Consider the following 27,355-nt stretch of genomic DNA (forward strand, 5'->3'; position numbering starts at 1 on the left):
AGCCTTCAGGTCTATATGGAACGGGTCTAGTAGTCTTCAGGTCTATATAGAACGGGTCTAGTAGCCTTCAGGTCTATATGGAACGGGTCTAGTAGCCTTCAGGTCTATATGGAACGGGTCTAGTAGTCTTCAGGTCTATATAGAACGGGTCTAGTAGCCTTCAGGTCTATATGGAACGGGTCTAGTAGCCTTCAGGTCTATATGGAACGGGTCTAGTAGTCTTCAGGTCTATATAGAACGGGTCTAGTAGCCTTCAGGTCTATATGGAACGGGTCTAGTAGTCTTCAGGTCTATATGGAACGGGTCTAGTAGTCCTCAGGTCTATATGGAACGGGTCTAGTAGCCTTCAGGTCTATATGGAACGGGTCTTGTAGCCTTCAGGTCTATATGGAACGGGTCTAGTAGCCTTCAGGTCTATATGGAACGGGTCTAGTAGTCTTCAGGTCTATATAGAACGGGTCTAGTAGCCTTCAGGTCTATATGGAACGGGTCTAGTAGCCTTCAGGTCTATATGGAACGGGTCTAGTAGCCTTCAGGTCTATATGGAACGGGTCTAGTAGTCTTCAGGTCTATATTGAACGGGTCTAGTAGCCTTCAGGTCTATATGGAACGGGTCTAGTAGCCTTCAGGTCTATATGGAACGGGTCTAGTAGTCCTCAGGTCTATATGGAACGGGTCTAGTAGCCTTCAGGTCTATATGGAACGGGTCTAGTAGTCCTCAGGTCTATATGGAACGGGTCTAGTAGTCCTCAGGTCTATATGGAACGGGTCTAGTAGTCTTCAGGTCTATATGGAACGGGTCTAGTAGTCCTCAGGTCTATATGGAACGGGTCTAGTAGTCCTCATGTCTATATGGAACGGGTCTAGTAGTCTTCAGGTCTATATGGAACGGGTCTAGTAGCCTTCAGGTCTATATGGAACGGTTCTAGTAGCCTTCAGGTCTATATGGAACGGGTCTAGTAGTCTTCAGGTCTATATGGAACGGGTCTAGTAGTCTTCAGGTCTATATGGAACGGGTCTAGTAGTCTTCAGGTCTATATGGAACGGGTCTAGTAGTCTTCAGGTCTATATGGAACGGGTCTAGTAGTCTTCAGGTCTATATGGAACGGGTCTAGTAGTCTTCAGGTCTATATGGAACGGGTCTAGTAGCCTTCAGGTCTATATGGAACGGGTCTAGTAGTCCTCAGGTCTATATGGAACGGGTCTAGTAGTCCTCAGGTCTATATGGAACGCGTCTAGTAGCCTTCAGGTCTATATGGAACGGGTCTAGTAGTCCTCAGGTCTATATGGAACGGGTCTAGTAGTCTTCAGGTCTATATGGAACGGGTCTAGTAGTCCTCAGGTCTATATGGAACGGGTCTAGTAGCCTTCAGGTCTATACGGAACGGGTCTAGTAGTCTTCAGGTCTATATAGAACGGGTCTAGTAGTCCTCAGGTCTATACGGAATGGGTCTAGTCGTCTTCGGGTCTGTTCGGAATGGGTCTGTATTTAAAACATGTATTTAAGCATATTGGATCTGGGTGGGAAAGCCCTAGGATCATTTCGGAACGGGTCAAACTTTTTGGACCCGTGAAGACCTCTACTCTGAGCTAACGTAGTATAGCTGCAATGCAAGGCTAAAATAACACAGTAGCAGCTATATAGTATGCATTGCAAGAGAGGCTAATATTAGCTGTAGTCTAGAGCCTGTGTTAGCGTATCCTTGCCTAGCGTAGTAGAGAGGAGACAGTGGGCTCTGACACACAATTCTGGGTTAGCATACACTAGCCTGGCATATCCAAGCGTAGCGTAGTAGAGAGGAGACAGTGGGATCTGACACACAATTCTGGGTTAGCGTATACTGGCCTAGGATATCCAAGAGTAGCGTGGTAGAGGGAAGGCAGTGGGCTCTGACACACAGTTTTGGGTTAGCGTATCCTAGCCTAGCATTTGAAAGTGCAGCGCGGTAAAGGGGCAGCAGTGGCCTCAGACACACCGTTCTGGGTTAGCATATCCTAGCCTAGCGTACACACAGGCCCAGATGGATGGCCCCAGGCGGCCATTAGATAGTGACAGTGATCAGGACGAGCAACCCTGTGAGAATCACACGGCCCTGACACACCGCTAGAACAGACATACACACACACAGCAGGGAGTAAGAGCTGGCCCAATGAGCTGTGGCACATTTGCAGCCCCTACGGGGAAACTCTGCAGAGTAAGGTAATGGTCTGGTCACATGTGTCTCTCTCTGCAGCTCTCATCTCATATGATCACATTCCAAATATTACACACGCCACTTTTTCCCTTCCTTCCTTCCTTCCTTCCTTCCTTCCTTCCTTCCTTCCTTCCTTCCTTCCTTCCTTCCTCTCTCTCGCTCTTTTTCTCTCTTCCACTCAACCTCTCTCACTTTGTTTCTCTGTCTCTCTGGTAACCTGAGGGCTCCTCCTCCTCCTCTGTGTGCCCTCCCTCCTCCTCACAGCTTGACTGAAGCATCTGCCCAAGACAGTCAAACTGGGTCACAGCCCTGACTATGGGGCACGCCACAGCTTTCTACCATGGCAGCAGTACAATGAGAGAGAAAGAGAGAAAGAAAGAAAAAGAGAGAAAGAGAGAAAGAGAAAGAGAGAGAGAGAAAGATAGAACTAGAAAGACAAAGAGAAAGAGAGAGAGAGAGAGAGTGAGAGAGAGAGAGAAAGAGAGAGAAAGAGAGAAAGAGAAAGAGAGAAAGAGAAAGATAAAGAGAGAGAGAGAGAGAGAGAGAGAGAGAGAGAGAGAGAGAGAGAGAGAGAGAGAGAGAGAGAGAGAGAGAGAGAGAGAGAGAGAGAGAAAGATAAAGAGAGAGAGAGAGAGAGAGAGAAAGAAAGAGAAAGATAAAGAGAGAGAGAGAGAAAGAAAGAGAAAGATAAAGAGAGAGAGAGAGAGAGAGAGAAAGAAAGAGAAAGATAAAGAGAGAGAGAGAGAGAGAGAGAAAGAAAGAGAAAGATAAAGAGAGAGAGAGAGAGAGAGAGAAAGAAAGAGAAAGATAAAGAGAGAGAGAGAGAGAGAGAGAGAAAGAAAGAGAAAGATAAAGAGAGAGAGAGAGAGAGAGAGAGAGAGAGAGAGAGAGAGAGAGAGAGAGAAAGAAAGAGAAAGATAAAGAGAGAGAGAGAGAGAGAGAGAGATAGGAGGGTTAGGATGGGGGCGGCAGGGTAGCCTAGTGGTTAGAGCGTTGGACTAGTAACCGGAAGGTTGCGAGTTCAAACCCCCGAGCTGACAAGGTACAAATCTGTCGTTCTGCCTCTGAACAGGCAGTTAACCCACTGTTCCCAGGCCGTCATTGAAAATAAGAATTTGTTCTTAACTGACTTGCCTGGTTAAATAAAGGTAAAATAAAAATAAAAAAAAAAAGGATAGGAGGAAGCTGTGAACGATCTGAGAGACAAGGCAAGAAGGGCCTTCAAAAGGAACATTAAATTTGACATACCAACTAGGATCTGGCTAAAAATACTTGAATCAGTTATAGAACCCATTGCCCTTTATGGTTGTGAGGACTGGGGTCCGCTCACCAACCAAGAATTCACAAAATGTGACAAAACACCAAATTGAGACTCTGCTTGCAGAATTCTGCAAAAATATCCTCCGTGTACAACGTAGAACACCAAATAATACATGCAGAGCAGAATTAGGCCGATACCCGCTAATTATCAAAAATCCATAAAAGAGCCGTTAAATTCTACAACCACCTCAAAGGAAGTGATTCCCAAACCTTCCATAACAAAGCCATCACCTACAGAGAGATGGACCTGGAGAAGTCCCCTAAGCAAGCTGGTCCTGGGGCTCTGTTCACAAACACAAACATACCCCACAGAGCCCCAGGACAGCAACACAATTATAGACCCAACCAAATCATGAGAAAACAAAAACACAATTACTTGACACATTGGAAATAATTAACAAAAAAACAGAGCAAACAAGAATGCTATTTGGCCCTAAACAGAGAGTACACAGTGGCAGAATACCTGACCACTGTGACTGATTTGACTATGTACAGACTCAGTGAGCATAGCCTTGCTATTGAGAAAGCTCAAGAGAAGACAGGCTATGTGCACACTACCCACGAAATGAGGTGGAAACTGAGCTGCACTTCCTAACCTCCTGCCAAATGTATGACCATATTAGAGACACATATTTCCCTCAGATTATACAGACCCACAAAGAATTAGAAAACAACCCCAATTTTGATAAACTCCCATATCTACTGGGTGAAATTCCACAGTGTTTGTGACCTGTTGCAAAGGGCAACCAGTGAAGAAGAAACACCATTGTAAATACAACCCAGAATTATGTTGATTTATTTTCCCTTTTGTACTTTAACTATTTGCACATCGCTACAACACTGTATATAGACATTATATGACATTTGAAATGTCTTTAATCTTTTGGAACTTTTGTGAGTGTAATGTTTACTGTTCATTTTAAATTGTTTATGTCACTTTTGTTTATTATCTATTCCACTTGCTTTGGCAATGTAAACATATGTCAATAAAGCCCCTTAAATTGAAGTTGAATTGAGAGAGAGAGAAATAGAGAGATAGAGAGAGAGAGAAAGCGAGTGAGATAAATAGAGAAATAGAGAGAGAGAGAAAGAGAGAGAGAGAGAGAGAAAGCGAGTGAGATAAATAGAGAAATAGAGAGAGAGAGAAAGAGAGAGATAGAGAGAGAAAGAGAGAGACAGAGAGGATGTGTGTGTAGGTTTTTAAGTGTTGTGTATGTAGTAGTGTGTGTGGTGTATGTAGTAGTGTATGTGGTGTATGTAGTAGTGTATGTGGTGTATGTAGTAGTGTGTGGTGTCTGTAGTAGTGTGTGTGGTGTCTGTAGTAGTGTGTGTGGTGTATGTAGTAGTGTGTGTGGTGTATGTAGTAGTGTGCGTGGTGTATGTAGTAGTGTGTGGCGTATGTGGTAGTGTGTGTGGCGTATGTAGTAGTGTGTGTGGCGTATGTAGTAGTGTGTGTGGCGTATGTAGTAGTGTGTGGCGTATGTAGTAGTGCGTGTGGTGTATGCAGTAGTGCGTGTGGTGTATGTAGTAGTGCGTGTGGTGTATGTAGTAGTGCGTGTGGTGTATGTAGTAGTGCGTGTGGTGTATGTAGTAGTGCGTGTGGTGTATGTAGTAGTGCGTGTGGTGTATGTAGTAGTGTGTGTGGTGTATGTAGTAGTGTGTGTGGTGTATGTAGTAGTGTGTGTGTGGTGTATGTAGTAGTGTGTGTGGCGTATGTAGTAGTGTGTGTGGCGTATGTAGTAGTGTGTGTGGCGTATGTAGTAGTGTGTGTGGCGTATGTAGTAGTGTGTGTGGTGTATGCAGTAGTGTGTGTGGTGTATGCAGTAGTGTGTGGCGCATGTAGTAGTGTGTGTGGTGTATGCAGTAGTGTGTGTGGTGTATGTAGTAGTGTGTGGCGTATGTAGTAGTGTGTGGCGTATGTAGTAGTGTGTGGCGTATGTAGTAGTGTGTGTGGTGTATGCAGTAGTGTGTGTGGTGTATGTAGTAGTGTGTGTGGCGTATGTAGTAGTGTGTGTGGCGTATGTAGTAGTGTGTGTGGCGTATGTAGTAGTGTGTGTGGCGTATGTAGTAGTGTGTGTGGTGTATGTAGTAGTGTGTGTGGTGTATGCAGTAGTGTGTGTGGTGTATGCAGTAGTGTGTGTGGTGTATGCAGTAGTGTGTGTGGTGTATGTAGTAGTGTATGTAGTAGTGTGTGTGGTGTATGTAGTAGTGTGTGGCGTATGTAGTAGTGTGTGTGGCGTACGTAGTAGTGTGTGTGGCGTATGCAGTAGTGTGTGTGGTGTATGTAGTAGTGTGTGGCGTATGTAGTAGTGTGTGTGGCGTATGTAGTAGTGTGTGTGGTGTATGTAGTAGTGTGTGTGGTGTATGCAGTAGTGTGTGTGGTGTATGCAGTAGTGTGTGTGGTGTATGCAGTAGTGTGTGTGGTGTATGCAGTAGTGTGTGTGGTGTATGTAGTAGTGTGTGGTGTATGTAGTAGTGTATGTGGTGTATGTAGTAGTGTGTGTGGTGTATGTAGTAGTGTGTGTGGTGTATGTATTAGTGTGTGTGGTGTATGTATTAGTGTGTGTGGCATATGCAGTAGTGTATGTGGTGTATGTAGTAGTGTGTGTGGCGTATGTAGTAATTTGTGTGGTGTATGTATTAGTGTGTGTGGCATATGCAGTAGTTTGTGTGGTGTATGTAGTAGTGTGTGTGGCGTATGTAGTAGTGTATGTAGTAGTGTGTGTGGTGTATGTAGTAGTGTGTGTGGTGTATGTAGTAGTGTGTGTGGCATATGCAGTAGTGTGTGTGGTGTACGTAGTAGTGTGTGGCGTATGTTGTAGTGTGTGTGGTGTATGTAATAGTGTGTGTGATGTATGTAGTAGTGTGTGTGGCGTATGTAGTAGTGTGTGTGACGTATGTAGTAGTGTATGTGGTGTATGTAGTAGTGTGTGTGGTGTATGTAGTAGTGTGTGTGGTGTATGTAGTAGTGTGTGTGTGTGGCGTATGTAGTAGTGTGTGTGGCGTATGTAGTAGTGTGTGTGGCGTATGCAGTAGTGTGTGTGGCGTATGCAGTAGTGTGTGTGGTGTATGTAGTCGTGTGTGTGGTGTATGTAGTAGTGTGTGTGGTGTATGTAGTAGTGTGTGTGGCGTATGTAGTAGTGTGTGGTGTATGCATTAGTGTGTGTGTGTGGTGTATGTAGTAGTGTGTGTGGTGTATGTAGTCGTGTGTGTGGTGTATGTAGTCGTGTGTGTGGTGTATGTAGTCGTGTGTGTGGCGTATGTAGTCGTGTGTATGGTGTATGTAGTAGTGTGTGTGGTGTATGTAGTCGTGTGTGTGGTGTATGTAGTCGTGTGTGTGGTGTATGTAGTAGTGTGTGTGGCGTATGTAGTAGTGTGTGTGGCGTATGTAGTAGTGTGTGTGTGTGGTGTATGTAGTAGTGTGTGTGGTGTATGTAGTAGTGTGTGTGGCGTATGTAGTAGTGTGTGGTGTATGCATTAGTGTGTGTGTGTGGTGTATGTAGTAGTGTGTGTGGTGTATGTAGTCGTGTGTGTGGTGTATGTAGTAGTGTGTGTGGTGTATGTAGTAGTGTGTGGCGTATGTAGTAGTGTGTGTGGCGTATGTAGTAGTGTGTGTGGCGTATGTAGTAGTGTGTGTGGCGTATGTAGTAGTGTGTGTGGCGTATGTAGTAGTGTGTGTGGTGTATGCAGTAGTGTGTGTGGTGTATGCAGTAGTGTGTGTGGTGTATGCAGTAGTGTGTGTGGTGTATGCAGTAGTGTGTGTGGTGTATGTAGTAGTGTATGTAGTAGTGTGTGTGGTGTATGTAGTAGTGTGTGGCGTATGTAGTAGTGTGTGTGGCGTATGTAGTAGTGTGTGTGGCGTATGCAGTAGTGTGTGTGGTGTATGTAGTAGTGTGTGGCGTATGTAGTAGTGTGTGTGGCGTATGTAGTAGTGTGTGTGGTGTATGTAGTAGTGTGTGTGGTGTATGCAGTAGTGTGTGTGGTGTATGCAGTAGTGTGTGTGGTGTATGCAGTAGTGTGTGTGGTGTATGTAGTAGTGTATGTAGTAGTGTGTGTGGTGTATGTAGTAGTGTGTGGCATATGTAGTAGTGTGTGGCGTATGTAGTAGTGTGTGTGGCGTATGTAGTAGTGTGTGTGGTGTATGCAGTAGTGTGTGTGGTGTATGTAGTAGTGTGTGGTGTATGTAGTAGTGTGTGTGGTGTATGTAGTAGTGTGTGTGGTGTATGTAGTAGTGTGTGTGGTGTATGTATTAGTGTGTGTGGTGTATGTATTAGTGTGTGTGGCATATGCAGTAGTTTGTGTGGTGTATGTTGTAGTGTGTGTGGCGTATGCAGTAGTGTATGTGGTGTATGTAGTAGTGTGTGTGGCGTATGTAGTAATTTGTGTGGTGTATGTATTAGTGTGTGTGGCATATGCAGTAGTTTGTGTGGTGTATGTAGTAGTGTGTGTGGCGTATGTAGTAGTGTATGTAGTAGTGTGTGTGGTGTATGTAGTAGTGTGTGTGGTGTATGTAGTAGTGTGTGTGGCATATGCAGTAGTGTGTGTGGTGTACGTAGTAGTGTGTGGCGTATGTTGTAGTGTGTGTGGTGTATGTAATAGTGTGTGTGATGTATGTAGTAGTGTGTGTGGCGTATGTAGTAGTGTGTGTGACGTATGTAGTAGTGTATGTGGTGTATGTAGTAGTGTGTGTGGTGTATGTAGTAGTGTGTGTGGCGTATGTAGTAGTGTGTGTGGCGTATGTAGTAGTGTGTGTGGCGTATGCAGTAGTGTGTGTGGCGTATGCAGTAGTGTGTGTGGTGTATGTAGTCGTGTGTGTGGTGTATGTAGTAGTGTGTGTGGTGTATGTAGTAGTGTGTGTGGCGTATGTAGTAGTGTGTGGTGTATGCATTAGTGTGTGTGTGTGGTGTATGTAGTAGTGTGTGTGGTGTATGTAGTCGTGTGTGTGGTGTATGTAGTCGTGTGTGTGGCGTATGTAGTAGTGTGTGGTGTATGCATTAGTGTGTGTGGTGTATGTAGTAGTGTGTGTGGTGTATGTAGTCGTGTGTGTGGTGTATGTAGTCGTGTGTGTGGCGTATGTAGTAGTGTGTGGTGTATGTAGTAGTGTGTGTGGTGTATGTAGTCGTGTGTGTGGTGTATGTAGTCGTGTGTGTGGTGTATGTAGTAGTGTGTGTGGTGTATGTAGTCGTGTGTGTGGTGTATGTAGTAGTGTGTGTGGTGTATGTAGTAGTGTGTGTGGCGTATGTAGTAGTGTGTGGTGTATGCATTAGTGTGTGTGTGTGGTGTATGTAGTAGTGTGTGTGGTGTATGTAGTCGTGTGTGTGGTGTATGTAGTCGTGTGTGTGGCGTATGTAGTAGTGTGTGGTGTATGCATTAGTGTGTGTGTGTGTGGTGTATGTAGTAGTGTGTGTGGTGTATGTAGTCGTGTGTGTGGTGTATGTAGTAGTGTGTGTGGCGTATGTAGTCGTGTGTATGTAGTTCTCTATCCTCTCCAATCTATCCACCTGACCCCACAGAGAGCCTGAGGAGAGTGTGATAGGTCAGGATGTCTGGACGTGTGTGTGATATGTCTGGATTATCAAACACTCCTTATCATTCAAGCATTGCGACCTAGTTTAGTTACCCTAGCAACAGACATCACACTATAATAGGGTTTGATGGTTGGGTATGGTGGTGGTCTGGATATGACCCGGTAGAAAGAATTATGTCACTTACATGTTTATAAATCTAATCAATTACTAATGAGACAAATATTGTAATTCCTTTTGAAAATGTGAATGAGGAAAATCTTTGAAGGGAAATGGGTGTAATAGGTGTAGATTACACAGCAAGATGGCTAGATGGCTAGATGGCTAGATAATACTAGAGAGAGAGAGAATGATAGAGTGATAGAGAACAATAGAGAGAGAGAGAGAGAGAGAGAGAGAGAGAGAGAGAGAGAGAGAGAGAGAAATAGGTAGAGAGAGAGAGAGAGAAAGAAAGGGGTGATGAGGTGAGGTGATGTGTGTGAGGTGAGAGAGGAAGCATATCTTGTCTGCACAACAGCAATTAGTGGCCTAATCCTCCCCCCCTCACCTCAGAAAGCCATTACTCTCCCCTGGAAGACCAGGACAATCAATACCAGAGCACTCAGGCTGGCGAGCAGAGTGACACTTAATACAGCTCCACTATCACACCTCATATACTCACAGAAAGAGAGAGAGAAAGACTACCACCACGGGGGAGTGGAAGAGGGAAGGAGGGGGGGAGAGAATGGGTGGGATGGGAGAGCGAGAGAAAGAGCATAAGAATCATTACAAAAGAGTGAATGAGAGAGAGATAAAAAGGGATAGAGCAGAAATGAATAATGATCACAGCAATCCAGACCTGCCAGAGCTTCAAGCAACAGACCTCTACTCCCCTGATACCACTCCATCTCTCTCTCCTCCACCATCCCTTCCTCCCCCTCATTGTTCTCACTCCCGTTCCCTGTGTGTGTGTGTGTGTGTGTGTGTGTGTGTGTGTGTGTGTGTGTGTGTGTGTGTGTGTGTGTGTGTGTGTGGTGCTGTATGTACAGTGGGGGAGGCAGGACACACTGAATAATTGAGTGAAAGCTGGAGGAGAAGCAGGTGAGGAGAAGGAGGAGGGGGGGTTGGTGTTCCCTCATCTGATTCTCCTCTTCATTCTCCTCCTTTACAAGCCAACATCATAACCTCTGTATAGCTCCACCGACACAGACCCCATCCCTCCTTCCCTGGAAACCATCCACACACCACCAGCTCCAGCCTGTTCTGTTATTCACTCCCTCTCCTCCATCTCACTCCCTTCCCTCTCTGTTCTTCAAACGGACTGCCTCCCAAGCAGATATCTCTCAGGGAAGCCATCCATTTTTCATAAACACATTTACAACAGTTACAGACAGTTAAGGAGAAAGGGAATTGGCCCTTAACGCTTCACAGCCTGAGATGGGTGGTGTGTGTGTGTGTGTGTGTGTGCTTAATCTTAGATTTTCAGCACCTCCTAAAGTCTAAACTACTCCCTTGTTCTGATAAATACAACCCCCTTCCAGTCTTTTCCTGTCACTCCACCTTCCTCACTCCTCTTGTGGTGACTGCTAGTTGACAGGAAGTCAGTCCATCACTGAGCAGATGGGACAGAAATGATATGCAGGCCATCTGAGGGGCCCTAAACTAGTGTCATGCTGCCATATGCAGATCCAGCCTTCGTCTATTCACTGACGTGTCGCCACACATGCTCACACTGAGGCTGAGAGGAGAGAAGGGAGTGTCCTGGTTTCAAACACAGCCCTGGGCATTGTGGATGTATCTCCATAGTCTGAACATGCTTCCTCTCCCCTTCTCCTGTCCTCCCCTTCTTTTGATCTAATCACAAAGGACTGGTGAAAGCAAAATGGACTAGACACCAGTCCAGTTCTTTCAGATCAGTCAGACATTAAAAGAAAGGAGGTGAGGAGATGAAGCCAGTCCCCTACTGGTGCTGTTAGGACATACATTAAGAACAACACGCTGGTCCTCTGCCCTCTAACGGTGGATAAGAGACTGCAGGCCAAGCTGTGGCTCCACGCTCTGCTCCTACGCTACAGAGAGACGGAGAGCGAGGAAGTCTAAGCGAGAGAGAGAGTGCTCTGTGTCTGTTCCTGCTTGTGTGTGTGTGTATGTACAGCGCATTCAGAAAGTATTCAGACCCCTTGACTTTTTCCACATTTTTACGTTACAGCCTTATTCTAAAATGGATTTAAACAAATGTTTCCTCATCAATCTACATATAATACCCCATAATGACAAAGCGAAAACAGGTTTTAAGAAATGTTTGCAAATTTAAACAAGTATTCAGACCCTTTGCTAAGATACCCGAAATTGGGCTCAGGTGCATCCTGTTTCCATTGATCATCCTTGAGATGTTTCTACAACTTGATTGTGTCCACCTGTGGTAAATTAAATTGATTGGACATGATTTGGAAAGGCACACACCTGTCTATATAAGGTCCCACACTTTACAGTGCATGTCAGAGCAAAAAAACAAGCCATGAGGTTGAAGGAATTGTCTGTAGAGCTCCGAGACAGGATTGAAAACAGTTGTGCAGCAACACTCCCCATCCAACCTGACAGAGCTTGAGAGGATCTGCAGAGAAGAATGGGAGAAACTCCCCAAATACAGGTGTGTCAAACTTGTAGCGTCATACCCAAGAAGACTCAAGGCTGTTTAAAACTGTTTTATTTTTGTCATTATGGGGTATTGTGTGTAGATTGATGAGGGAAAAATGATTTAATCAATTTTAGAATAAGGCTGCAATGTAACAAAATGTGGAAAAAGTACTTTCCAAATGCACTGTATGTGTGTGTGGTGTATGTGGGTGTGATTGAGTGTATGTCTGTGTGGGCAAACGTGTGTGTGTGTGATTAATGTGTAGCTCCTCTCTCCATTGCAGCCCCATTACCAGTCCCTCTCTCCCAGACTGCCTCCACGCATGACCGCCCAAGCTGACCCTAACTGGGAGAGAGAGGTACACACAGACACATACACGGGCGCGCACGCACACACAATCACACATGCCCAAAAGCACGTATGCATGCATACACACACAAAGCTCCACACAGCCCCAGGTGAAGTTCTCTCTGTCCCAGCACCGTATCCTTCCACCTCTAATCCCATCAAGAAACATGATGACGATATCCTTGTTCACCTGCAGCTTTTACCCAAGGGGACTTGTCTTAACACAAACGTTCAGGGAAAGTGATCCTTGCGAAAATTGAACCCACAACCTTGATCTTGCCAGCTCTACACTACAACCGACTGTGCCATTCAAGCCCCAAATCTCACGTTCCCTACCTGGTCCTATCCAAAGCCCCAATCTCCCTCTCTCCTCCACAGCCCCAAACACACCTCCAGTCACAGCCCTGACAACTAGCGACAAGCTGTTCTTCGCCTCCTCCCCTTCCCCCCACCATCCATCCCTCCTTCCCTCTGCCCCCCCCCTCTCTCCACCGCCTCCCCCCTCCCTCCCTCCCTCCACCGCCTCCCACTCTTCCTACCTCCCTCCCTCCCTGCATTAGAACAACATCAGCACTTAATTAAACAGTCCATTTCACACCTGGTGTGCATAGCAGCGCCGAGCCAACCCTTCCTCCATATGCCATACCATCCCCCAGCCACACACACACAAACCCTGCCTCACACACACCAGCCGTGTCACACACACACACCAGCCGTGTCACACACACACACCAGCCGTGTCACACACACACACCAGCCGTGTCTCACACACACACACCAGCCGTGTCTCACACACACACACCAGCCGTGTCTCACACACACACCAGCCGTGTCTCTCACACACACACACACAGCCTGAGCCACGCACTGGCAACACAGTACAAAGCACCTAATCTACTTTAGGGAGTGTGTGTTTCAAGGGTTTGTGTGTGTGTGTGTGTGTGTGTGAACTCTTAGAAAACCTAAACCTAAAAGGGTTAGTCTGCTGTCCCCCTAGGAGAGGGTTCAACATGGGGACAGCAGAAGAACCATTTTGGAACCCTTTTTTCTAAGAGGGTGGTGGTGTGTGTTATTTTCCCAGAGAGGGGAAGTAAGACAGAGATAGAGAGAGAGCAGTAGGATAGTTTCTGGAGGAGAATGTCTAACTGGGTGAACTGTGTATGAGCTATTGTTAGTATGTTTACTTAGAAGAAGAAGAGACACAGATATATGGAGGAATACAATACTGGATAGAGAGAGATTGTTTGTGAGTGAGTGTTTCAGGGACAAACAGAGCCTGGAGAGTTCTACCTCTGAGCGAGCACACACACACACACACACACACACTGGGTGTGGATAGTTGGTGTGTGTATGCGCTCCAGGCTCCAGATGGAGGGGTCAGAGACACACTGCCCTGCTGTCCCAGCATGCTCTGGGCTCCCAGAAACAAGGGTAGCCCCCGGCCAAACACACACATACACACACACGGTAACACATTCAATCTCACACTTCAATCCCTCTGTATCCCTCTACCACCTCTCCCATCACTCCATAAACCCTCTCTCTTCTAAATATTTTTCCTCTGTCCTTTTTCTCCTTCCCCCAGTCCTCCTCCCGCCCTCCCCATCGCTTTCCTGGTCTAGCTAGGTACTGTAGGTAGGTAGTGTAATGCTCCAGCGAGTTTACCCCAGCCAGCCAGTCAGCCAGCCAGTCAGCCAGCCAGCCAGCCAGCCAGCCAGCCAGCCAGTCAGTCAGTGTGTATGTATGAGGAAACTGGAGAGAGGATTAAGCCTAGATCTGCCTAATTAATCAGATACTAGCATGCCTGCCTCTCTGACACGAGGTGTGTGTCCTTTACTCTGCTGCAATACTCATTATCCATCACCTCCCCTCTTCAGCATGAGACTCAGTACACAGAGCTACTCATCAGACAGGAGAGTGTGTGTGAGTGTATGTATGTGTGGGTTACTGTGTACGAGTGTGTGTGTGTGCGTGTATACAGATGAAAACACAGAGGACGTGACAGGGTTTTTAAATCAGGGTGATAGCTAGCTAGCTAGTGGCTATGACGCTAGTACAACAAAACAAACAACATCCTTTAGGCTTAGGAGACTGATTCATGCTCCATATGCACAACAGTAACACAGGACAGTGGGCCAGAGACGGACACACAGGACACACAGGAACCCACTGTGCAGTAGGACACACAGGAACCCACTGTGCAGTAGGACACACAGGAACCCACTGTGCAGTAGGACACACAGGAACCCACTGTTCAGTAGGACACACAGGAACCCACTGTTCAGTAGGACACACAGGAACCCACTGTTCAGTAGGACACACATGAACCCACTGTGCAGTAGGACACACATGAACCCACTGTGCAGTAGGACACACAGGAACCCACTGTGCAGTAGGACACACAGGGACACACTGTGCAGTAGGACACACAGGAACACACTGTTCAGTAGGACACACTGTTCAGTAGGACACACTGTTCAGTAGGACACACAGGAACCCACTGTGCAGTAGGACACACAGGGACACACTGTGCAGTAGGACACACAGGAACCCACTGTGCAGTAGGACACACAGGAACACACTGTTCAGTAGGACACACAGGAACACACTGTTCAGTAGGACACACAGGAACACACTGTTCAGTAGGACACACAGGAACACACTGTTCAGTAGGACACACAGGAACACACTGTTCAGTAGGACACACAGGAACACACTGTGCAGTAGGACACACAGGAACCCACTGTGCAGTAGGACACACAGGGACACACTGTGCAGTAGGACACACAGGAACACACTGTTCAGTAGGACACACTGTTCAGTAGGACACACTGTTCAGTAGGACACACAGGAACCCACTGTGCAGTAGGACACACAGGGACACACTGTTCAGTAGGACACACAGGAACACACTGTTCAGTAGGACACACAGGAACCCACTGTGCAGTAGGACACACAGGAACACACTGTTCAGTAGGACACACAGGAACACACTGTGCAGTAGGACACACAGGAACCCACTGTGCAGTAGGACACACAGGGACACACTGTTCAGTAGGACACACAGGAACACACTGTTCAGTAGGACACACAGGAACCCACTGTGCAGTAGGACACACATGAACCCACTGTGCAGTAGGACACACATGAACACACTGTTCAGTAGGACACACAGGAACACACTGTTCAGTAGGACACACAGGAACACACTGTTCAGTAGGACACACAGGAACACACTGTTCAGTAGGACACACAGGAACCCACTGTGCAGTAGGACACACAGGAACACACTGTTCAGTAGGACACACAGGAACACACTGTTCAGTAGGACACACTGTTCAGTAGGACACACAGGAACCCACTGTGCAGTAGGACACACAGGAACACACTGTTCAGTAGGACACACAGGAACACACTGTTCAGTAGGACACACTGTTCAGTAGGACACACAGGAACCCACTGTGCAGTAGGACACACAGGGACACACTGTTCAGTAGGACACACAGGAACACACTGTTCAGTAGGACACACAGGAACACACTGTTCAGTAGGACACACAGGAACACACTGTGCAGTAGAACACACAGGAACACACTGTTCAGTAGGACACACAGGAACACACTGTGCAGTAGGACACACAGGAACACACTGTTCAGTAGGACACACAGGAACACACTGTTCAGTAGGACACACAGGAACACACTGTGCAGTAGAACACACACACTGCTAGGAGGCTACAACATGCCAGGAAAGCACCATGGACGTTTTCTGTGTGAGAGTGTGTTTGTGTGTGTGTGTGTGTGTCAGTGTCGGTGTCAGTGTTTGTGTGTATGAGGGCTTGTCTATAAATATCTTTGTAGACAGCAAAGTGGCTGGAGTTCCGGAGGAGGCCCACACTCCAGCCTGCCCACCCCAGCGACGGCACTCCTAAAGTGGGCAGCATCGGCCCCATGACTGGCCTGTTCCTCTGGAGCTGTGGAGCATGACTCACACACACTGTGTCTCTACCTACGCCAGGCAGACTGCACACAGACAGGCTCAAAATAACAGAGGGACTTTTTGTTTAAAAAAATGCCTAGGTTTAATCATAGTCTCCGTGTGTGTGTTTCTGTACCTCCCTCAGACTATCTGACGACTGTCCCAGCTAGGTTGAAATAGCAACAGACACACGCACATGTACACATGCACATACACACACCTGGTTGATAGAGAGACAGAGAGAGATATGAGACAGTGAGACAAACAGTATGTGTGCAAGAAAGGGAGAGAGAGAGAGAGGTGAGAAAAGAGATTTTGTGCAAGTGACAGTGAGAGAGAGATGGAGAGAGATAGATGAGGGAGTGTGTGGGAGGGAGAGACGGAGAGGGAGTGGGGAAGAGAGAAGGGGAAGGTGAGAAACAATGGAGGAAGAGAATGAGATTGAGAGGGTGAGTGTGTGAGAGAGAGGGAGAGATTGGGGTTGTGAGCTCTGTCTCTGTTTCTTTCTCAGAGTAATAAATCATTGGTGTTGGGCCCCCGGTGTGATCTGCAGGGGAGCCAGGCAGCCAGGGAGAACCAGGGAGGAGGGGACCTCTCTCAAACACACAGCCTGATTAAGAGAGCCTGACCCCGGGCCGGGATGACTGGGGCTGCTGGGGCTGGGGCAGACAGCCAGATATACACACACAAACACACACAAACAGACGTACACTTACACACAAGCACTCACACACACCCAAACAGGACCCCTGCCAGCCCTACTCAGGGGACTCTCAGCAGTCTGGCTCCATTCCCCTGGAGGGGCCCAGCAGCGTGTGTGTGTGTCTTAGGGGGCCAGTGAAGATCAGCTCCAGTGTATGTGGGCCAGCCAGAGTCTCTGTCCTGGGGAAGGTTACATCTCATAGACACACACACCATGGTTGACCAGAGCCACTATTTCACACACCATCTACCAGAAAGGTCTCAGTGAGCTGCTGCCCAAAGCCAGCCAGCCAAACAGCCCCCAAGAGAATAGCGTGTGTGTGAGTGTGTGTGTGTGTGTTTACACGGGAGAATAGCAGCCTTGTCCATCTGTGACCTAAGTCTGACCCTGTCCAGACAAAAAACAACAACTGAAAAAACAACATCCAACTTTCTGTAGCACACAGCAATATCTAATATCCAAACCAGCTACAAATATCAACAACTCACAATCAAACCATGAGCTGTATGTCTGACTGATAGGAACCTGTAGGAGGTTGAAATGGTAGTGAGAAAAAGATAAGTATTCTATTGATTCAGTGTTGATTGAAAAATGGCTGTAAGAAACCTCTTATGTTCTACTGTGTAGTGAGTCTGAGAGGAGAGGGTCAGTGTGTTACAGATGCATCATATGATCCCCCCACAACCAATTCTAAAAGCAGTCCTTGTCAACTGCTCACCCCACCACACAATGACTACTTCACAGTCAGGTTAGACCAGTGGGATAGCAGGGCCCAATACACCCCCCCCCCCCCCCCCACACACACACACAGAGCTGGCGCTTAAATGGGTCAGCTAGAACGGCTGTTCTGTGTCCTGCTCTCTTAGGGGAGGCTGCATAATTCAATCTAGTGTGAATATCACTCCACTGCTATTAGCAGCTAAACACGACACACAGGGACGGCCCCAGCAGAGGAACCTCTGAGACATCGGAGGGTTCTGAGGGGTTAGGCTACAGGGGTCATGGGTTAGAGGTTAGGGTCCAGGAGGACAGACGGTTTTTGAATGAGCTTAGCGCCTCATGGAGGAAGTAAGGAGTGAGAGGAGGGTAAAAAGAGGGGACAGTTAGGTCATAGGGGTAAGAGGGATTTCTGACAACAGCTGGTTGTAAAATGGCTTTAAATGACCCAACGTTTCTACACCTTATATAGACTTGATAACAATACACCTGGCACTAGAATCATAACTCTGTCTGTCCACATGTGTGTTGTCCTTACCTCGAGGATCCTCCGCCTGTTTGGCCAGTTTACGGAGGGCGGCGGCGAATCCAGAGTGTGCAGACTGGGCCGCCGGGCTCCCATTGGCTACGATAGATCCGTTAAGGGGCGACGGGGTGAGGGGGCTGACCGTCGCCGTGGTGCGAGTTGCCGTGGATATCATTCCTAAGGAAGGTGACTTTGGCTCATGGCTCATGCCTGGAGAGAGGAGAGAGAGGGAGAGAAAGGGTTAATAGACATAATAGACTGATGTTCGTCATTTATAAAGCAATTACAAAGTGGCTGTAGATGATGGGTCAGTCAGTCTGTCAGTCAGACTTACTCATGCTGTGATTGGTCAACTTATCAGTTGAGGGTTCAGACAGCTGACACTATGGAACCCCTCCCCACAATGACACTGAGCCCTGTGGACTGGAAAATCTCTCTCACACACTGGGGGCTATCTGTCTGTCTCACACCAGACCGTACACACACATACACTGGGGGCTATCTGTCTGTCTCACACCAGACCGTACACACACACACACTGGGGGCTTTGTGTCCGTCTCACACCAGACCTTACACACACACACACACTGGGGGCTATCTGTCTGTCTCACACCAGACCTTACACACACACACACACACACACACACACACACACACACACACACACACACACACATATATATAAACACAGACACACACGGTAGTGAGTGGAGCTGAGAGTCAGCCAGAGCGCAGTGTGGTCTGTGTGTCTGTATGTCTGTGTGTCTGTATGTCTAGCTGGGGGAGGGTTGCTTTGGACTTAGGCTCGGGAGCTGGGGTTAAAGGTTATAGGTTACATGGTGTGTGACCCCTACCTCAAGAGGTCCGGTCTGTCTGCCTCAGCCCACACAGCAGCTCTACTTAACATGCTCCAACTGAGCCAGGGCCAATAGAAACCTTTCAAACACACACCATGAGAGAACAGTTTGACAGAGGTAACACACACCATGAGAGAACTGTTTGATAGCGGTAACACACCATGAGAGAAGTTTGATAGAGGTAACACACACACCATGAGAGAACAGTTTGATAGAGGTAACACACACCATGAGAGAACAGTTTGATAGAGGTAACACACACCATGAGAGAACAGTTTGATAGAGGTAACACACATCATGAGAGAACAGTTTGATAGAGGTAACACACACCATGAGAGAACAGTTTGATAGAGGTAACACACACCATGAGAGAACAGTTTGATAGAGGTAACACACACCATGAGAGAAGTTTGATAGAGGTAACACACACCATGAGAGAACAGTTTGATAGAGGTAACACACACCATGAGAGAACAGTTTGATAGAGGTAACACACACCATGAGAGAACAGTTTGATAGAGGTAACACACGTACCAGATCCCCTTAACCATCCCCATGTTAATGTCATGATGGTCATTGTGGTTTCTACAGTGATGATCACCAGCTACAAGCTATTTCCACTTCAATCCACTATTATCATCACGTCTGATTCACACACAGACTCACTTATACTGACTTATCTACAGTAGTGTGAGTGTGTGTTTGCGAACCTGTGTGTGTGTGTGTGTGGGGGAGTGTGTGTGTTGTTGAATCACAGATAAATATCATAGAGCCTTATATAGTCCTACATCCAGTATACAGTCTGAAAAGCATGTGATCTACTCTGAGTTTACATTGCCTTCATAGTGTTTATAGTGATATAGCACCATAAGCAAACTGGATAGTTGGCGCAACTCTAGAGTTTAGCATTATGTACAGGACACAGATACTCCTATTACCATTACGTTATTATGGTGTCCATGCCACCCTGTGATACACCCCCCTCTCTCTCTCTCCCTCTCCCTCTCTCTGCTGAGTGACCTGTTGGACTGTGAGTGGAGTTTTGTTCTCTTGTCTTTTCTCCGTGTCAGATTTACGAACACACGGTGGGGGATGTAGGGGATCGAGGGTTTCTCTCTCTCAGTGAAGGGGTGAAAGGGGACACTGTGATGACAGCTCCTGGGCCGGTGGAATCCCTGAATGCCAGAGAGTGGCATGCATGCCGTCGCACAGAACACGAACACACACACACACACACACACACACACACACGGAATAAACACACACATACTTTACAAAAACGAACACACATCACAAGTCGACAGCCCCATTAACTACAAGTCCCCAGAGTCAGAGGTCATGGTAGGGTCACAGTAAAAAGCAGTCTGTAGGGATGCAGTGAGATTACACACACACATGCACACATTACAACATTACTACCACACACCATATCTGATTACACACACATACACATTACACACACTCAGTCTTATCAATATCACAGATCCACACTCAAATGTAGCCAAAACACACACCATACCTACCCTCACACAACCAAGCACGCACGCACGCACGCATACACACACACACGCACGCACACACATGCACACACACATGCACACACCCACACACACACACGTACAGACAGTACGCACTCACTCACAGTAGCATACAGTGTCAATAGCACTAATAGATCTGTAGAGTTATATATAGGTCCACCCCAGAGCCTGGGCAGGTCTATTAAAAAACTCATGTCTCCCTGAGCCTGAGAGAGGTCAGGGGTGCTGTGTGTGTGTGTGTGTGTGTGTGTGTGTGTGCCTGGCTGTCGTTGTTTAAGTGTGCGAGGGAGTGTGTGTGTCAGTGGGAGAGCGCTGGAGTGGAACAGAAGATGGCAGGGGAGTAGTGAACTGGTGGGTCACAGGGACACAGAGTGTAACGGGAGAGAAAATGAGTGGCAACACCTCTGGGTCCGCCCTGCTCATAACCTCCCATTCACCCCCTGCACTCCCTGTGAACCCCCAGCAACACAATTCATAATGAAATTAACAATGAGCTCCCTTTCCACACACACACTTACACACACAGCAACAGCCAGGCGCACACACCCAAGCACACACACTCACATCGACAGCCAGGCACAGCAACCGCTCAGTTCACTGCTGTGACCTGTTCACGACTGCAAAGCCCTGCTCCACCCACCTCTTCTTACAAACACACACCTTCACACACACGGATACACACACACAGCCTCAGGGCTTTAAAGAAAGAGAGAGCATTCTATCGGTAATGCAGGAACTTTTCACAGGAGCTAATACGACGGTAATCGACCGCTAGAGAAACACCATACATATTCAAGAAACACAGCCATGCTGATAGCACACACAGTCACACACACCCCTCCTTCACACACACACACCCCTCCCTCCCTCCCTCCCTCCCTCCCTCCCTCCCACACACACACACAGGGCTAGCGGCGGTTCTCGACCCCCCCTCAGAGTAGCAGAGTGAAAGCGACGGCGGGTGCTGAGGCTCCTTACTGCACAAAGGACTGGAGCTCCCTGGTTCTCCCATCGCTGCATCTTCTGCCAAACCCAGCACACAGACAGAGACACAGTCAAGACACACACCATCTTCTCTTCCTCCTCTCCGTCGCTTCTCTCTCTCCTTTTCTTTCCGTCTCTCGCGCACACTCACTCACTCGGTCGCTCACAAAGACCGTTTGGAGCTTATCTTACGAAGCAACACACCACACAACTCTGCCTATCTCCTCTCTCTCTCTCTCTCTCTCGCTCTACCCTCCTCTTTCTCTCGCTGAGTGAAAACAGAAATTCTTAACCTAGCAGCTGCTGCGATGTCACATGACCTTCCCCCCTCCCCTCTCATCCTCTTCCTCCCTTCTCCCCCTCCTCCTCTCCCTCCCTTCTCCTCTCAACCTATAATTCCTGAGTCATTGGGAGATAACAGAGGCATGGATGCCCTGCCAAGGGGAGCGAGGGAGGGGAGGAGATAGGGAGGAGGGCGGGGGAAGGAGGGGAGGGGTGACTGTCAGCTGCCTCTTCTTCCACACACAGCCCCGGTCGTCACATCTGACCCGACCCCCCCTGTCGGGGGGAGGAGGTGAGGGGGAGGGTGGTTAAATATGTGAAGCGCTGACACCCTCCTCCTCCTTCTCCCCTCCTCCCCCTCTCCCTGGCTGTTAGAAAAAGAAGAGAGGGAGAGAGAGAGAGAGAGAGATGTATATATAATGCCGGAGGCTAAGGTGGAAGCTTGTTCTGGCCTGTGTTACTGAGACATTGCCCCCACAGCTAGACTGCTAACACACACACACACTAAGCAAACATAGCCAGGCTCATGTTCAGATCCAAAAGCTTGGCTTCCAGTGGGAGAGAAAACAGCTTTGATCTGCCCTCTTTATCACCAACCGAGAGCAGACACACACTACAGTTACCTCACACACAGAGCCAGTTAAGGGGTTTATACCACACACACACACACGTATGCACACGATAATGCTATTTTGCAATATTTCTAAGAGTAAATAACAGCAGACAAGGGCAACTATAGACCTGTATCTATTTTGAGTGTGCTGTCTAAAGTGCTGAAATATACTAGCAAGAATAATATTTTAGATGAACTACAGTCTGGTTTTAGAAAGACCCAATCCACTGACACGCCTATTGTTTTTAACTGACTTTTAACAGCAGGGCCATTGACTGGGTTAAATCCTATTTAAACAGGTAGAGACCAAATTGTGGATGTTTATGGAAAACATTCTGGTGTGAAGGGGATTAGCTGTGGGGTCCCACAGGGGAGCATCAGCGGCCCTCTTCTCTTCCTGCTGTACATTGATGATATGAAATCATCCTGCTCTCGTAAATAGTTATTGTATGTGGATGACTCTACTGGTGTCCCATAAGAACAAAGCCTCAGTAGAAGAGATCCTTAGAGCAGAGTTATCCAATATCACTAAATGGCTTTCAGATAACAAACTTTCTCTGCATCTTGGAAAAACAGAACCCATCTAATTTGGATCCAGAGTAAAGCTTGCAAGGACCCCTTGGTTTTAGTGTCAAAGTGGACAACTCAGTGGTTACACCAAAAACTTCAGTCCGCTACCTTGGATCGGTACCTGACTGGTCAAATTACGGCCCTAAAGGTTTACACAAAGATAAAGCTAAATATTATATTCCTAGCTCGGACCTCTAAATATCTGATAGTGACACCTGGCATCTAAAGAATAAGCTACAGAGCAGACAGAACAAGCTGGTGATAGTTGTATTTAAACTCCCTCCTTGTACTCATCGGGAGGGGGAGCCTTTTCATCAGTTAGACTGGCTATCTGCAGAGAAAAAGGGTCATATTATCTCAACTTGGTCTGGTCCATTACAGTACAAGACAAAAGTTTAGACACACCTACTCACTGTCCAGCCCAGTCTAACCTCAATTACACCCACTCTTTTGGGTTGTTATGAGACAGACAGACAGACAGACAGACAGACAGACAGACAGACAGACAGACAGACAGACAGACAGACGATAGGGGTGAACGAGACACTCCCAGACAGGCAGGCAGGCAGGCAGGCAGGCAGGCAGACAGACAGACAGACAGAGTAGAATAATAGTGAAGACATCAAAATTATGACATAACACAGGAAATTTGTTTAACACTTTTTTGGTTACTACATGATTCCGTATGTGTTATTTCATAGTGTTGATGTCTTCACTATTATTCTACAATGTAGGAAATAGTCCAAATGAGTAGGTGTGTACTTATATTAGATGTCCACCAATACAACGCCAGAGACTCTGATATTGCCAGTTTTAAATTTAAGAGTTCCTAGCTAGCTAGCTATCTATTATAACAACCCAAAAGAGTGGGTGTAATTGTGGTTAGACTGGGCTGGACAGTTAAGGGTTAAAGCTGTGGGTTTCCCTCTCTCCATCCCTCCCTCCTCTGGCTGTCATTGCTGGGGTGTGAATGAGTAGATTCTTTAGTCATTTCCTCCTTCGGTCGCTCGCTACCTTTCACCGAATGAGAAGGGAGGAGAAAGAGAGAGAGGCAGAGAGAAAGAGAGAGAACAAGAGAAAGAGAAAGAACAAGAGAGAGAAAGAGAGAGAACAAGAGAGAGAAAGATAGAACTAGAAAGACAAAGAGAAATAGAGAGAGTGAGAGAGACAGACAGACAGATAGAGAGCGAGATTAGTCATGAGAAAAGCAACATGGTGGCCAGTATTGTGCAAAGGGCCACTAAAACCCACAATCTGTCTCTTCTGAGAAAACACAGAGCAACCTTCGTCTCTTCCCAACCCCCCCCCCCCCCTCTCTCTCTTTAGCCTCACCCATAACCTCTAAATGATTTTAGAGAAGTGACAAGCCTGTTATAATGTGGTTTTTCACTAGAAGATATGTGTGAACAACCACACTCCCCAACCACACACTGTGTCCTGTGATGATGAGAGAACAGCACTAATGTAGCCCTGTGTCTCTGTGTTATCGCTCTCTGGTGGCAGGTGGCAGTATTACACCATTCTATAGGCCATCAGCATAGATGTAGTGAAGGGGTCAATGGAACGCAGATCGTCCGGTGCACATTCAACAAATCTGATCTAACAAAGTGGATATTCGTCAAATCCGTCATGATCAATGTATTGTAACAGGCCCACAATGTGTTTACAAAGTCAGATTTGGATATACTTGGCTGTTTTCAATGCATAACATTTAGAAGTAGTCTCTTTTCAGGTTCAGAAGAAGTGACTGCTAAATGCTAACTCCCGTTCGTAGAAGCTGTTAGCATAGAGAAATCAGTGGTGGCAGTCTTTTTCTAACTGTAATGCAGTTGATTGGTGACGATGACATGAACATGTATTGTTGACATCAATACAAGCATTATACTTCGATTGTTACCACAACATAGTGTGAAATACACATAAACAATAGTCTAAATGTAGGATCATTTTTCTGGGGGGCAATGAGATTCAGGACTTTCCCCCAAGGCCCTTTCTACCATTCATTTCCATGGCAATTCCATTGTTTTGGTAGAATTCGATTGACCTCTTTATCGCATCTATCCCTGCCTGCTTGAAGTAGACTTTTCCCCTAACCACAGATCTAGGATCATATTACCCAACTGTAACTGGTACCTTAATATCACAGCCACTGGTCTGACGTGGCTTGGCTGGTCTAAATATAAGAAGTATGATTCCATGAAACTGTGTGATCTCAGCCTTATGTAGAGGAGGATGAAGACACAACCTCACCATGTATCAGTGATCACAGAGGAAACGTCTAGTTACCCCATGTAGGTAACAGACTAAAGTAGTGAGAGAGTTTCTGACACGCAGTGAGACCGTAGTGGAGGAAGAGAGGAGGTTTCTGAACAGGTTGGGAGGAAGATCAATGCAGTCGTGTTGGTGTGAGGACTGTGAAGGCAGGAGACTGTGTCTGTGTGTGTGTGTGTCTGTGTGTGTGTGACAGATAGATAGCCCCCAGTTTGTGAGGGAGTGGATCAATGGATGTCAGTGTTCATGTGCCTGAAATGGAGAGAGTGTAGCCCAGAGAGGAAAGGAAAGAGGAAGAGAGAGAAAGAATCAGGAGGGGGGGGGGGGGGGTTGTTGAGGGTCATTTTCACATCAGCCTTCAGAGAGAGACACAGCAGTAGGGCCACGAACACACACGCGCACACACACACACACACACACACACAATGAAACATGATTAACCCAGACAATCCTTATGAAGCAGATTACAGGACACAACACAGCTGTCATAATGATAAGATAACCAGGAGACACACAACCAACCACCCCAATACTACACATTCTAAATGTACCTGTCGGAACAGTTCAATGCCAACGGTAGAAACTAAGGCCTACTGCTGAGTTCGGTGAAATACTCAAGACAATGTAGGCCTACTCTTCACTGACATAAATCATCTAGATCATCCACAGTAAACAGTATCAGTCACAAGGACACATCATGAGTCATGAGGACAGTGTTTTCCATGGTAGTGAGCCCTACTTCTTCTTAAACAGCAGACATGTGTCATCACCACACGCCACACATTGCAACAGGCCTAGTGGTTCTCAGAAGGCTGGGAGAGAAGGATGTTCTTCCTGGCTGTTATACTGTCTTTGGCCAGCAGATGGAGGTGCATCATAGAGACATGGAGAGGGAGTCCCCAGCTCTTCAGCAGCAGTTCTATAGTGAGCAGTGTGCTCCACATACAGTAGTACCCTGAAGACCAGAGGCAGACCAGAGGCAGACCAGAGGCAGACCAGAGACAGACCAGAGGCAGACCACTGGGTTATGGCTGACTTCAGCTTGACAGAACAGAAGTTTGACATGGAGAGAACACATATCAAACCAGTTAGGAGGAAGACCAGTTCAATACATCCTTATTGAATCATCATTGGGCTATATGTTTGTGGTGTCAACACTATAGACATATAATTAATAGAATGGGCTTGGAACCGCTTACCCTGCAATTGTACTGGTAAACTCATACGCTGCCTGGTATTGTGAGGCAATCATTTCCATGGTAATGTAGAATGTTCATTTAAATTATGTTAAGCAATGTGACTCATACAATGGAATGTATTTGTTGTCATGTCAGTTGAGATGATTCAACTAACACAGCACAGATTGATGGATACACTTCCTGGTTTTACTTCCTGCTTCGCTCCTATGGACTCACTCGCAATGGCCACCCATTATACTATCACTGACTTGAATGGGGAAGTCTGTTATATTAATCATATTTCTATGGTCAAAACACTTGTCAATAATATGACACAGGGTATTTCAGTCGGAGTTTAATCACTCTGTTCCCAGTAACTTTACTCCAGTTCTGTAGAAGGGCTCAGTTAAATGTCACCCAGGGCCTTCAGTAAACTTAACCCTTTCTAGGCTTTCAGAATGAAATCAGATGAATACCAAACACACACACACAGGAGCCCCCCCCCCCAACGACTAACTGACATACAGTAAACAGGCTGATGTATCATCCTGCTGTGAGAAAAAACCGATCACTAACAAACAATTGCACAGACACACCGAAAACATCAACAAACACACACACTCTGTTCTGCCCTCTTGCTGCACGGAATGCAGATTACACACAAACGCACAAACACACACACACACACACACACACACACACACACACTGACGGAGTAAATCCTCTTGGCTCCTGTGTGACCTGGCCAGTGCAGAGATAACAGCCAGGCAGCTCTAGAGGGCAGTTCATCTTTAACCAGGAAGGGATTTGACTATCAGCTAGTTAAAACAACCAATGGAGATACATACGGTCTGATAGACAGACAGACAGACAGACAGACAGACGGTTGCCTATCTATCAGATCCAGCTGCTAGGCTCAGCCCAACCCAGCCCTTCTCACTGGAGGTAAAGCACACATCTAGGATCAGAACAGCCTAACATTAACCCAACTCAGTCCAGTATAGTGCTGGCTAATCTAGCCCAGCCTCCATGAGTATAAAATCTCTCCTCTCTTTCCCAAGAAGCCAGTCAACCACACAGTCATAGTCTGGCCAAACCAAGACCTGATTATTAGTTTAGTACATTAGCACAGA

General features: G+C 46.8%; 1 protein-coding gene across 1 annotated transcript in view; it reads right to left on the reverse strand.

The window, feature by feature from the left end:
• The window catches only part of LOC139411526 (genetic suppressor element 1-like), a 452,683-nt gene that overhangs the window by 36,709 nt on the left and 388,619 nt on the right, over positions 1 to 27,355 (reverse strand). The window contains exon 3 of the mRNA XM_071157992.1: positions 17,942 to 18,139. Coding sequence (XP_071014093.1) covers positions 17,942 to 18,139 — 198 coding nt within the window. The remainder of the gene's footprint in view (positions 1 to 17,941; positions 18,140 to 27,355) is intronic.

The sequence above is a fragment of the Oncorhynchus clarkii genome, chromosome 6, assembly GCF_045791955.1.
Source record: "Oncorhynchus clarkii lewisi isolate Uvic-CL-2024 chromosome 6, UVic_Ocla_1.0, whole genome shotgun sequence".
Lineage (NCBI taxonomy): Eukaryota > Metazoa > Chordata > Actinopteri > Salmoniformes > Salmonidae > Oncorhynchus > Oncorhynchus clarkii.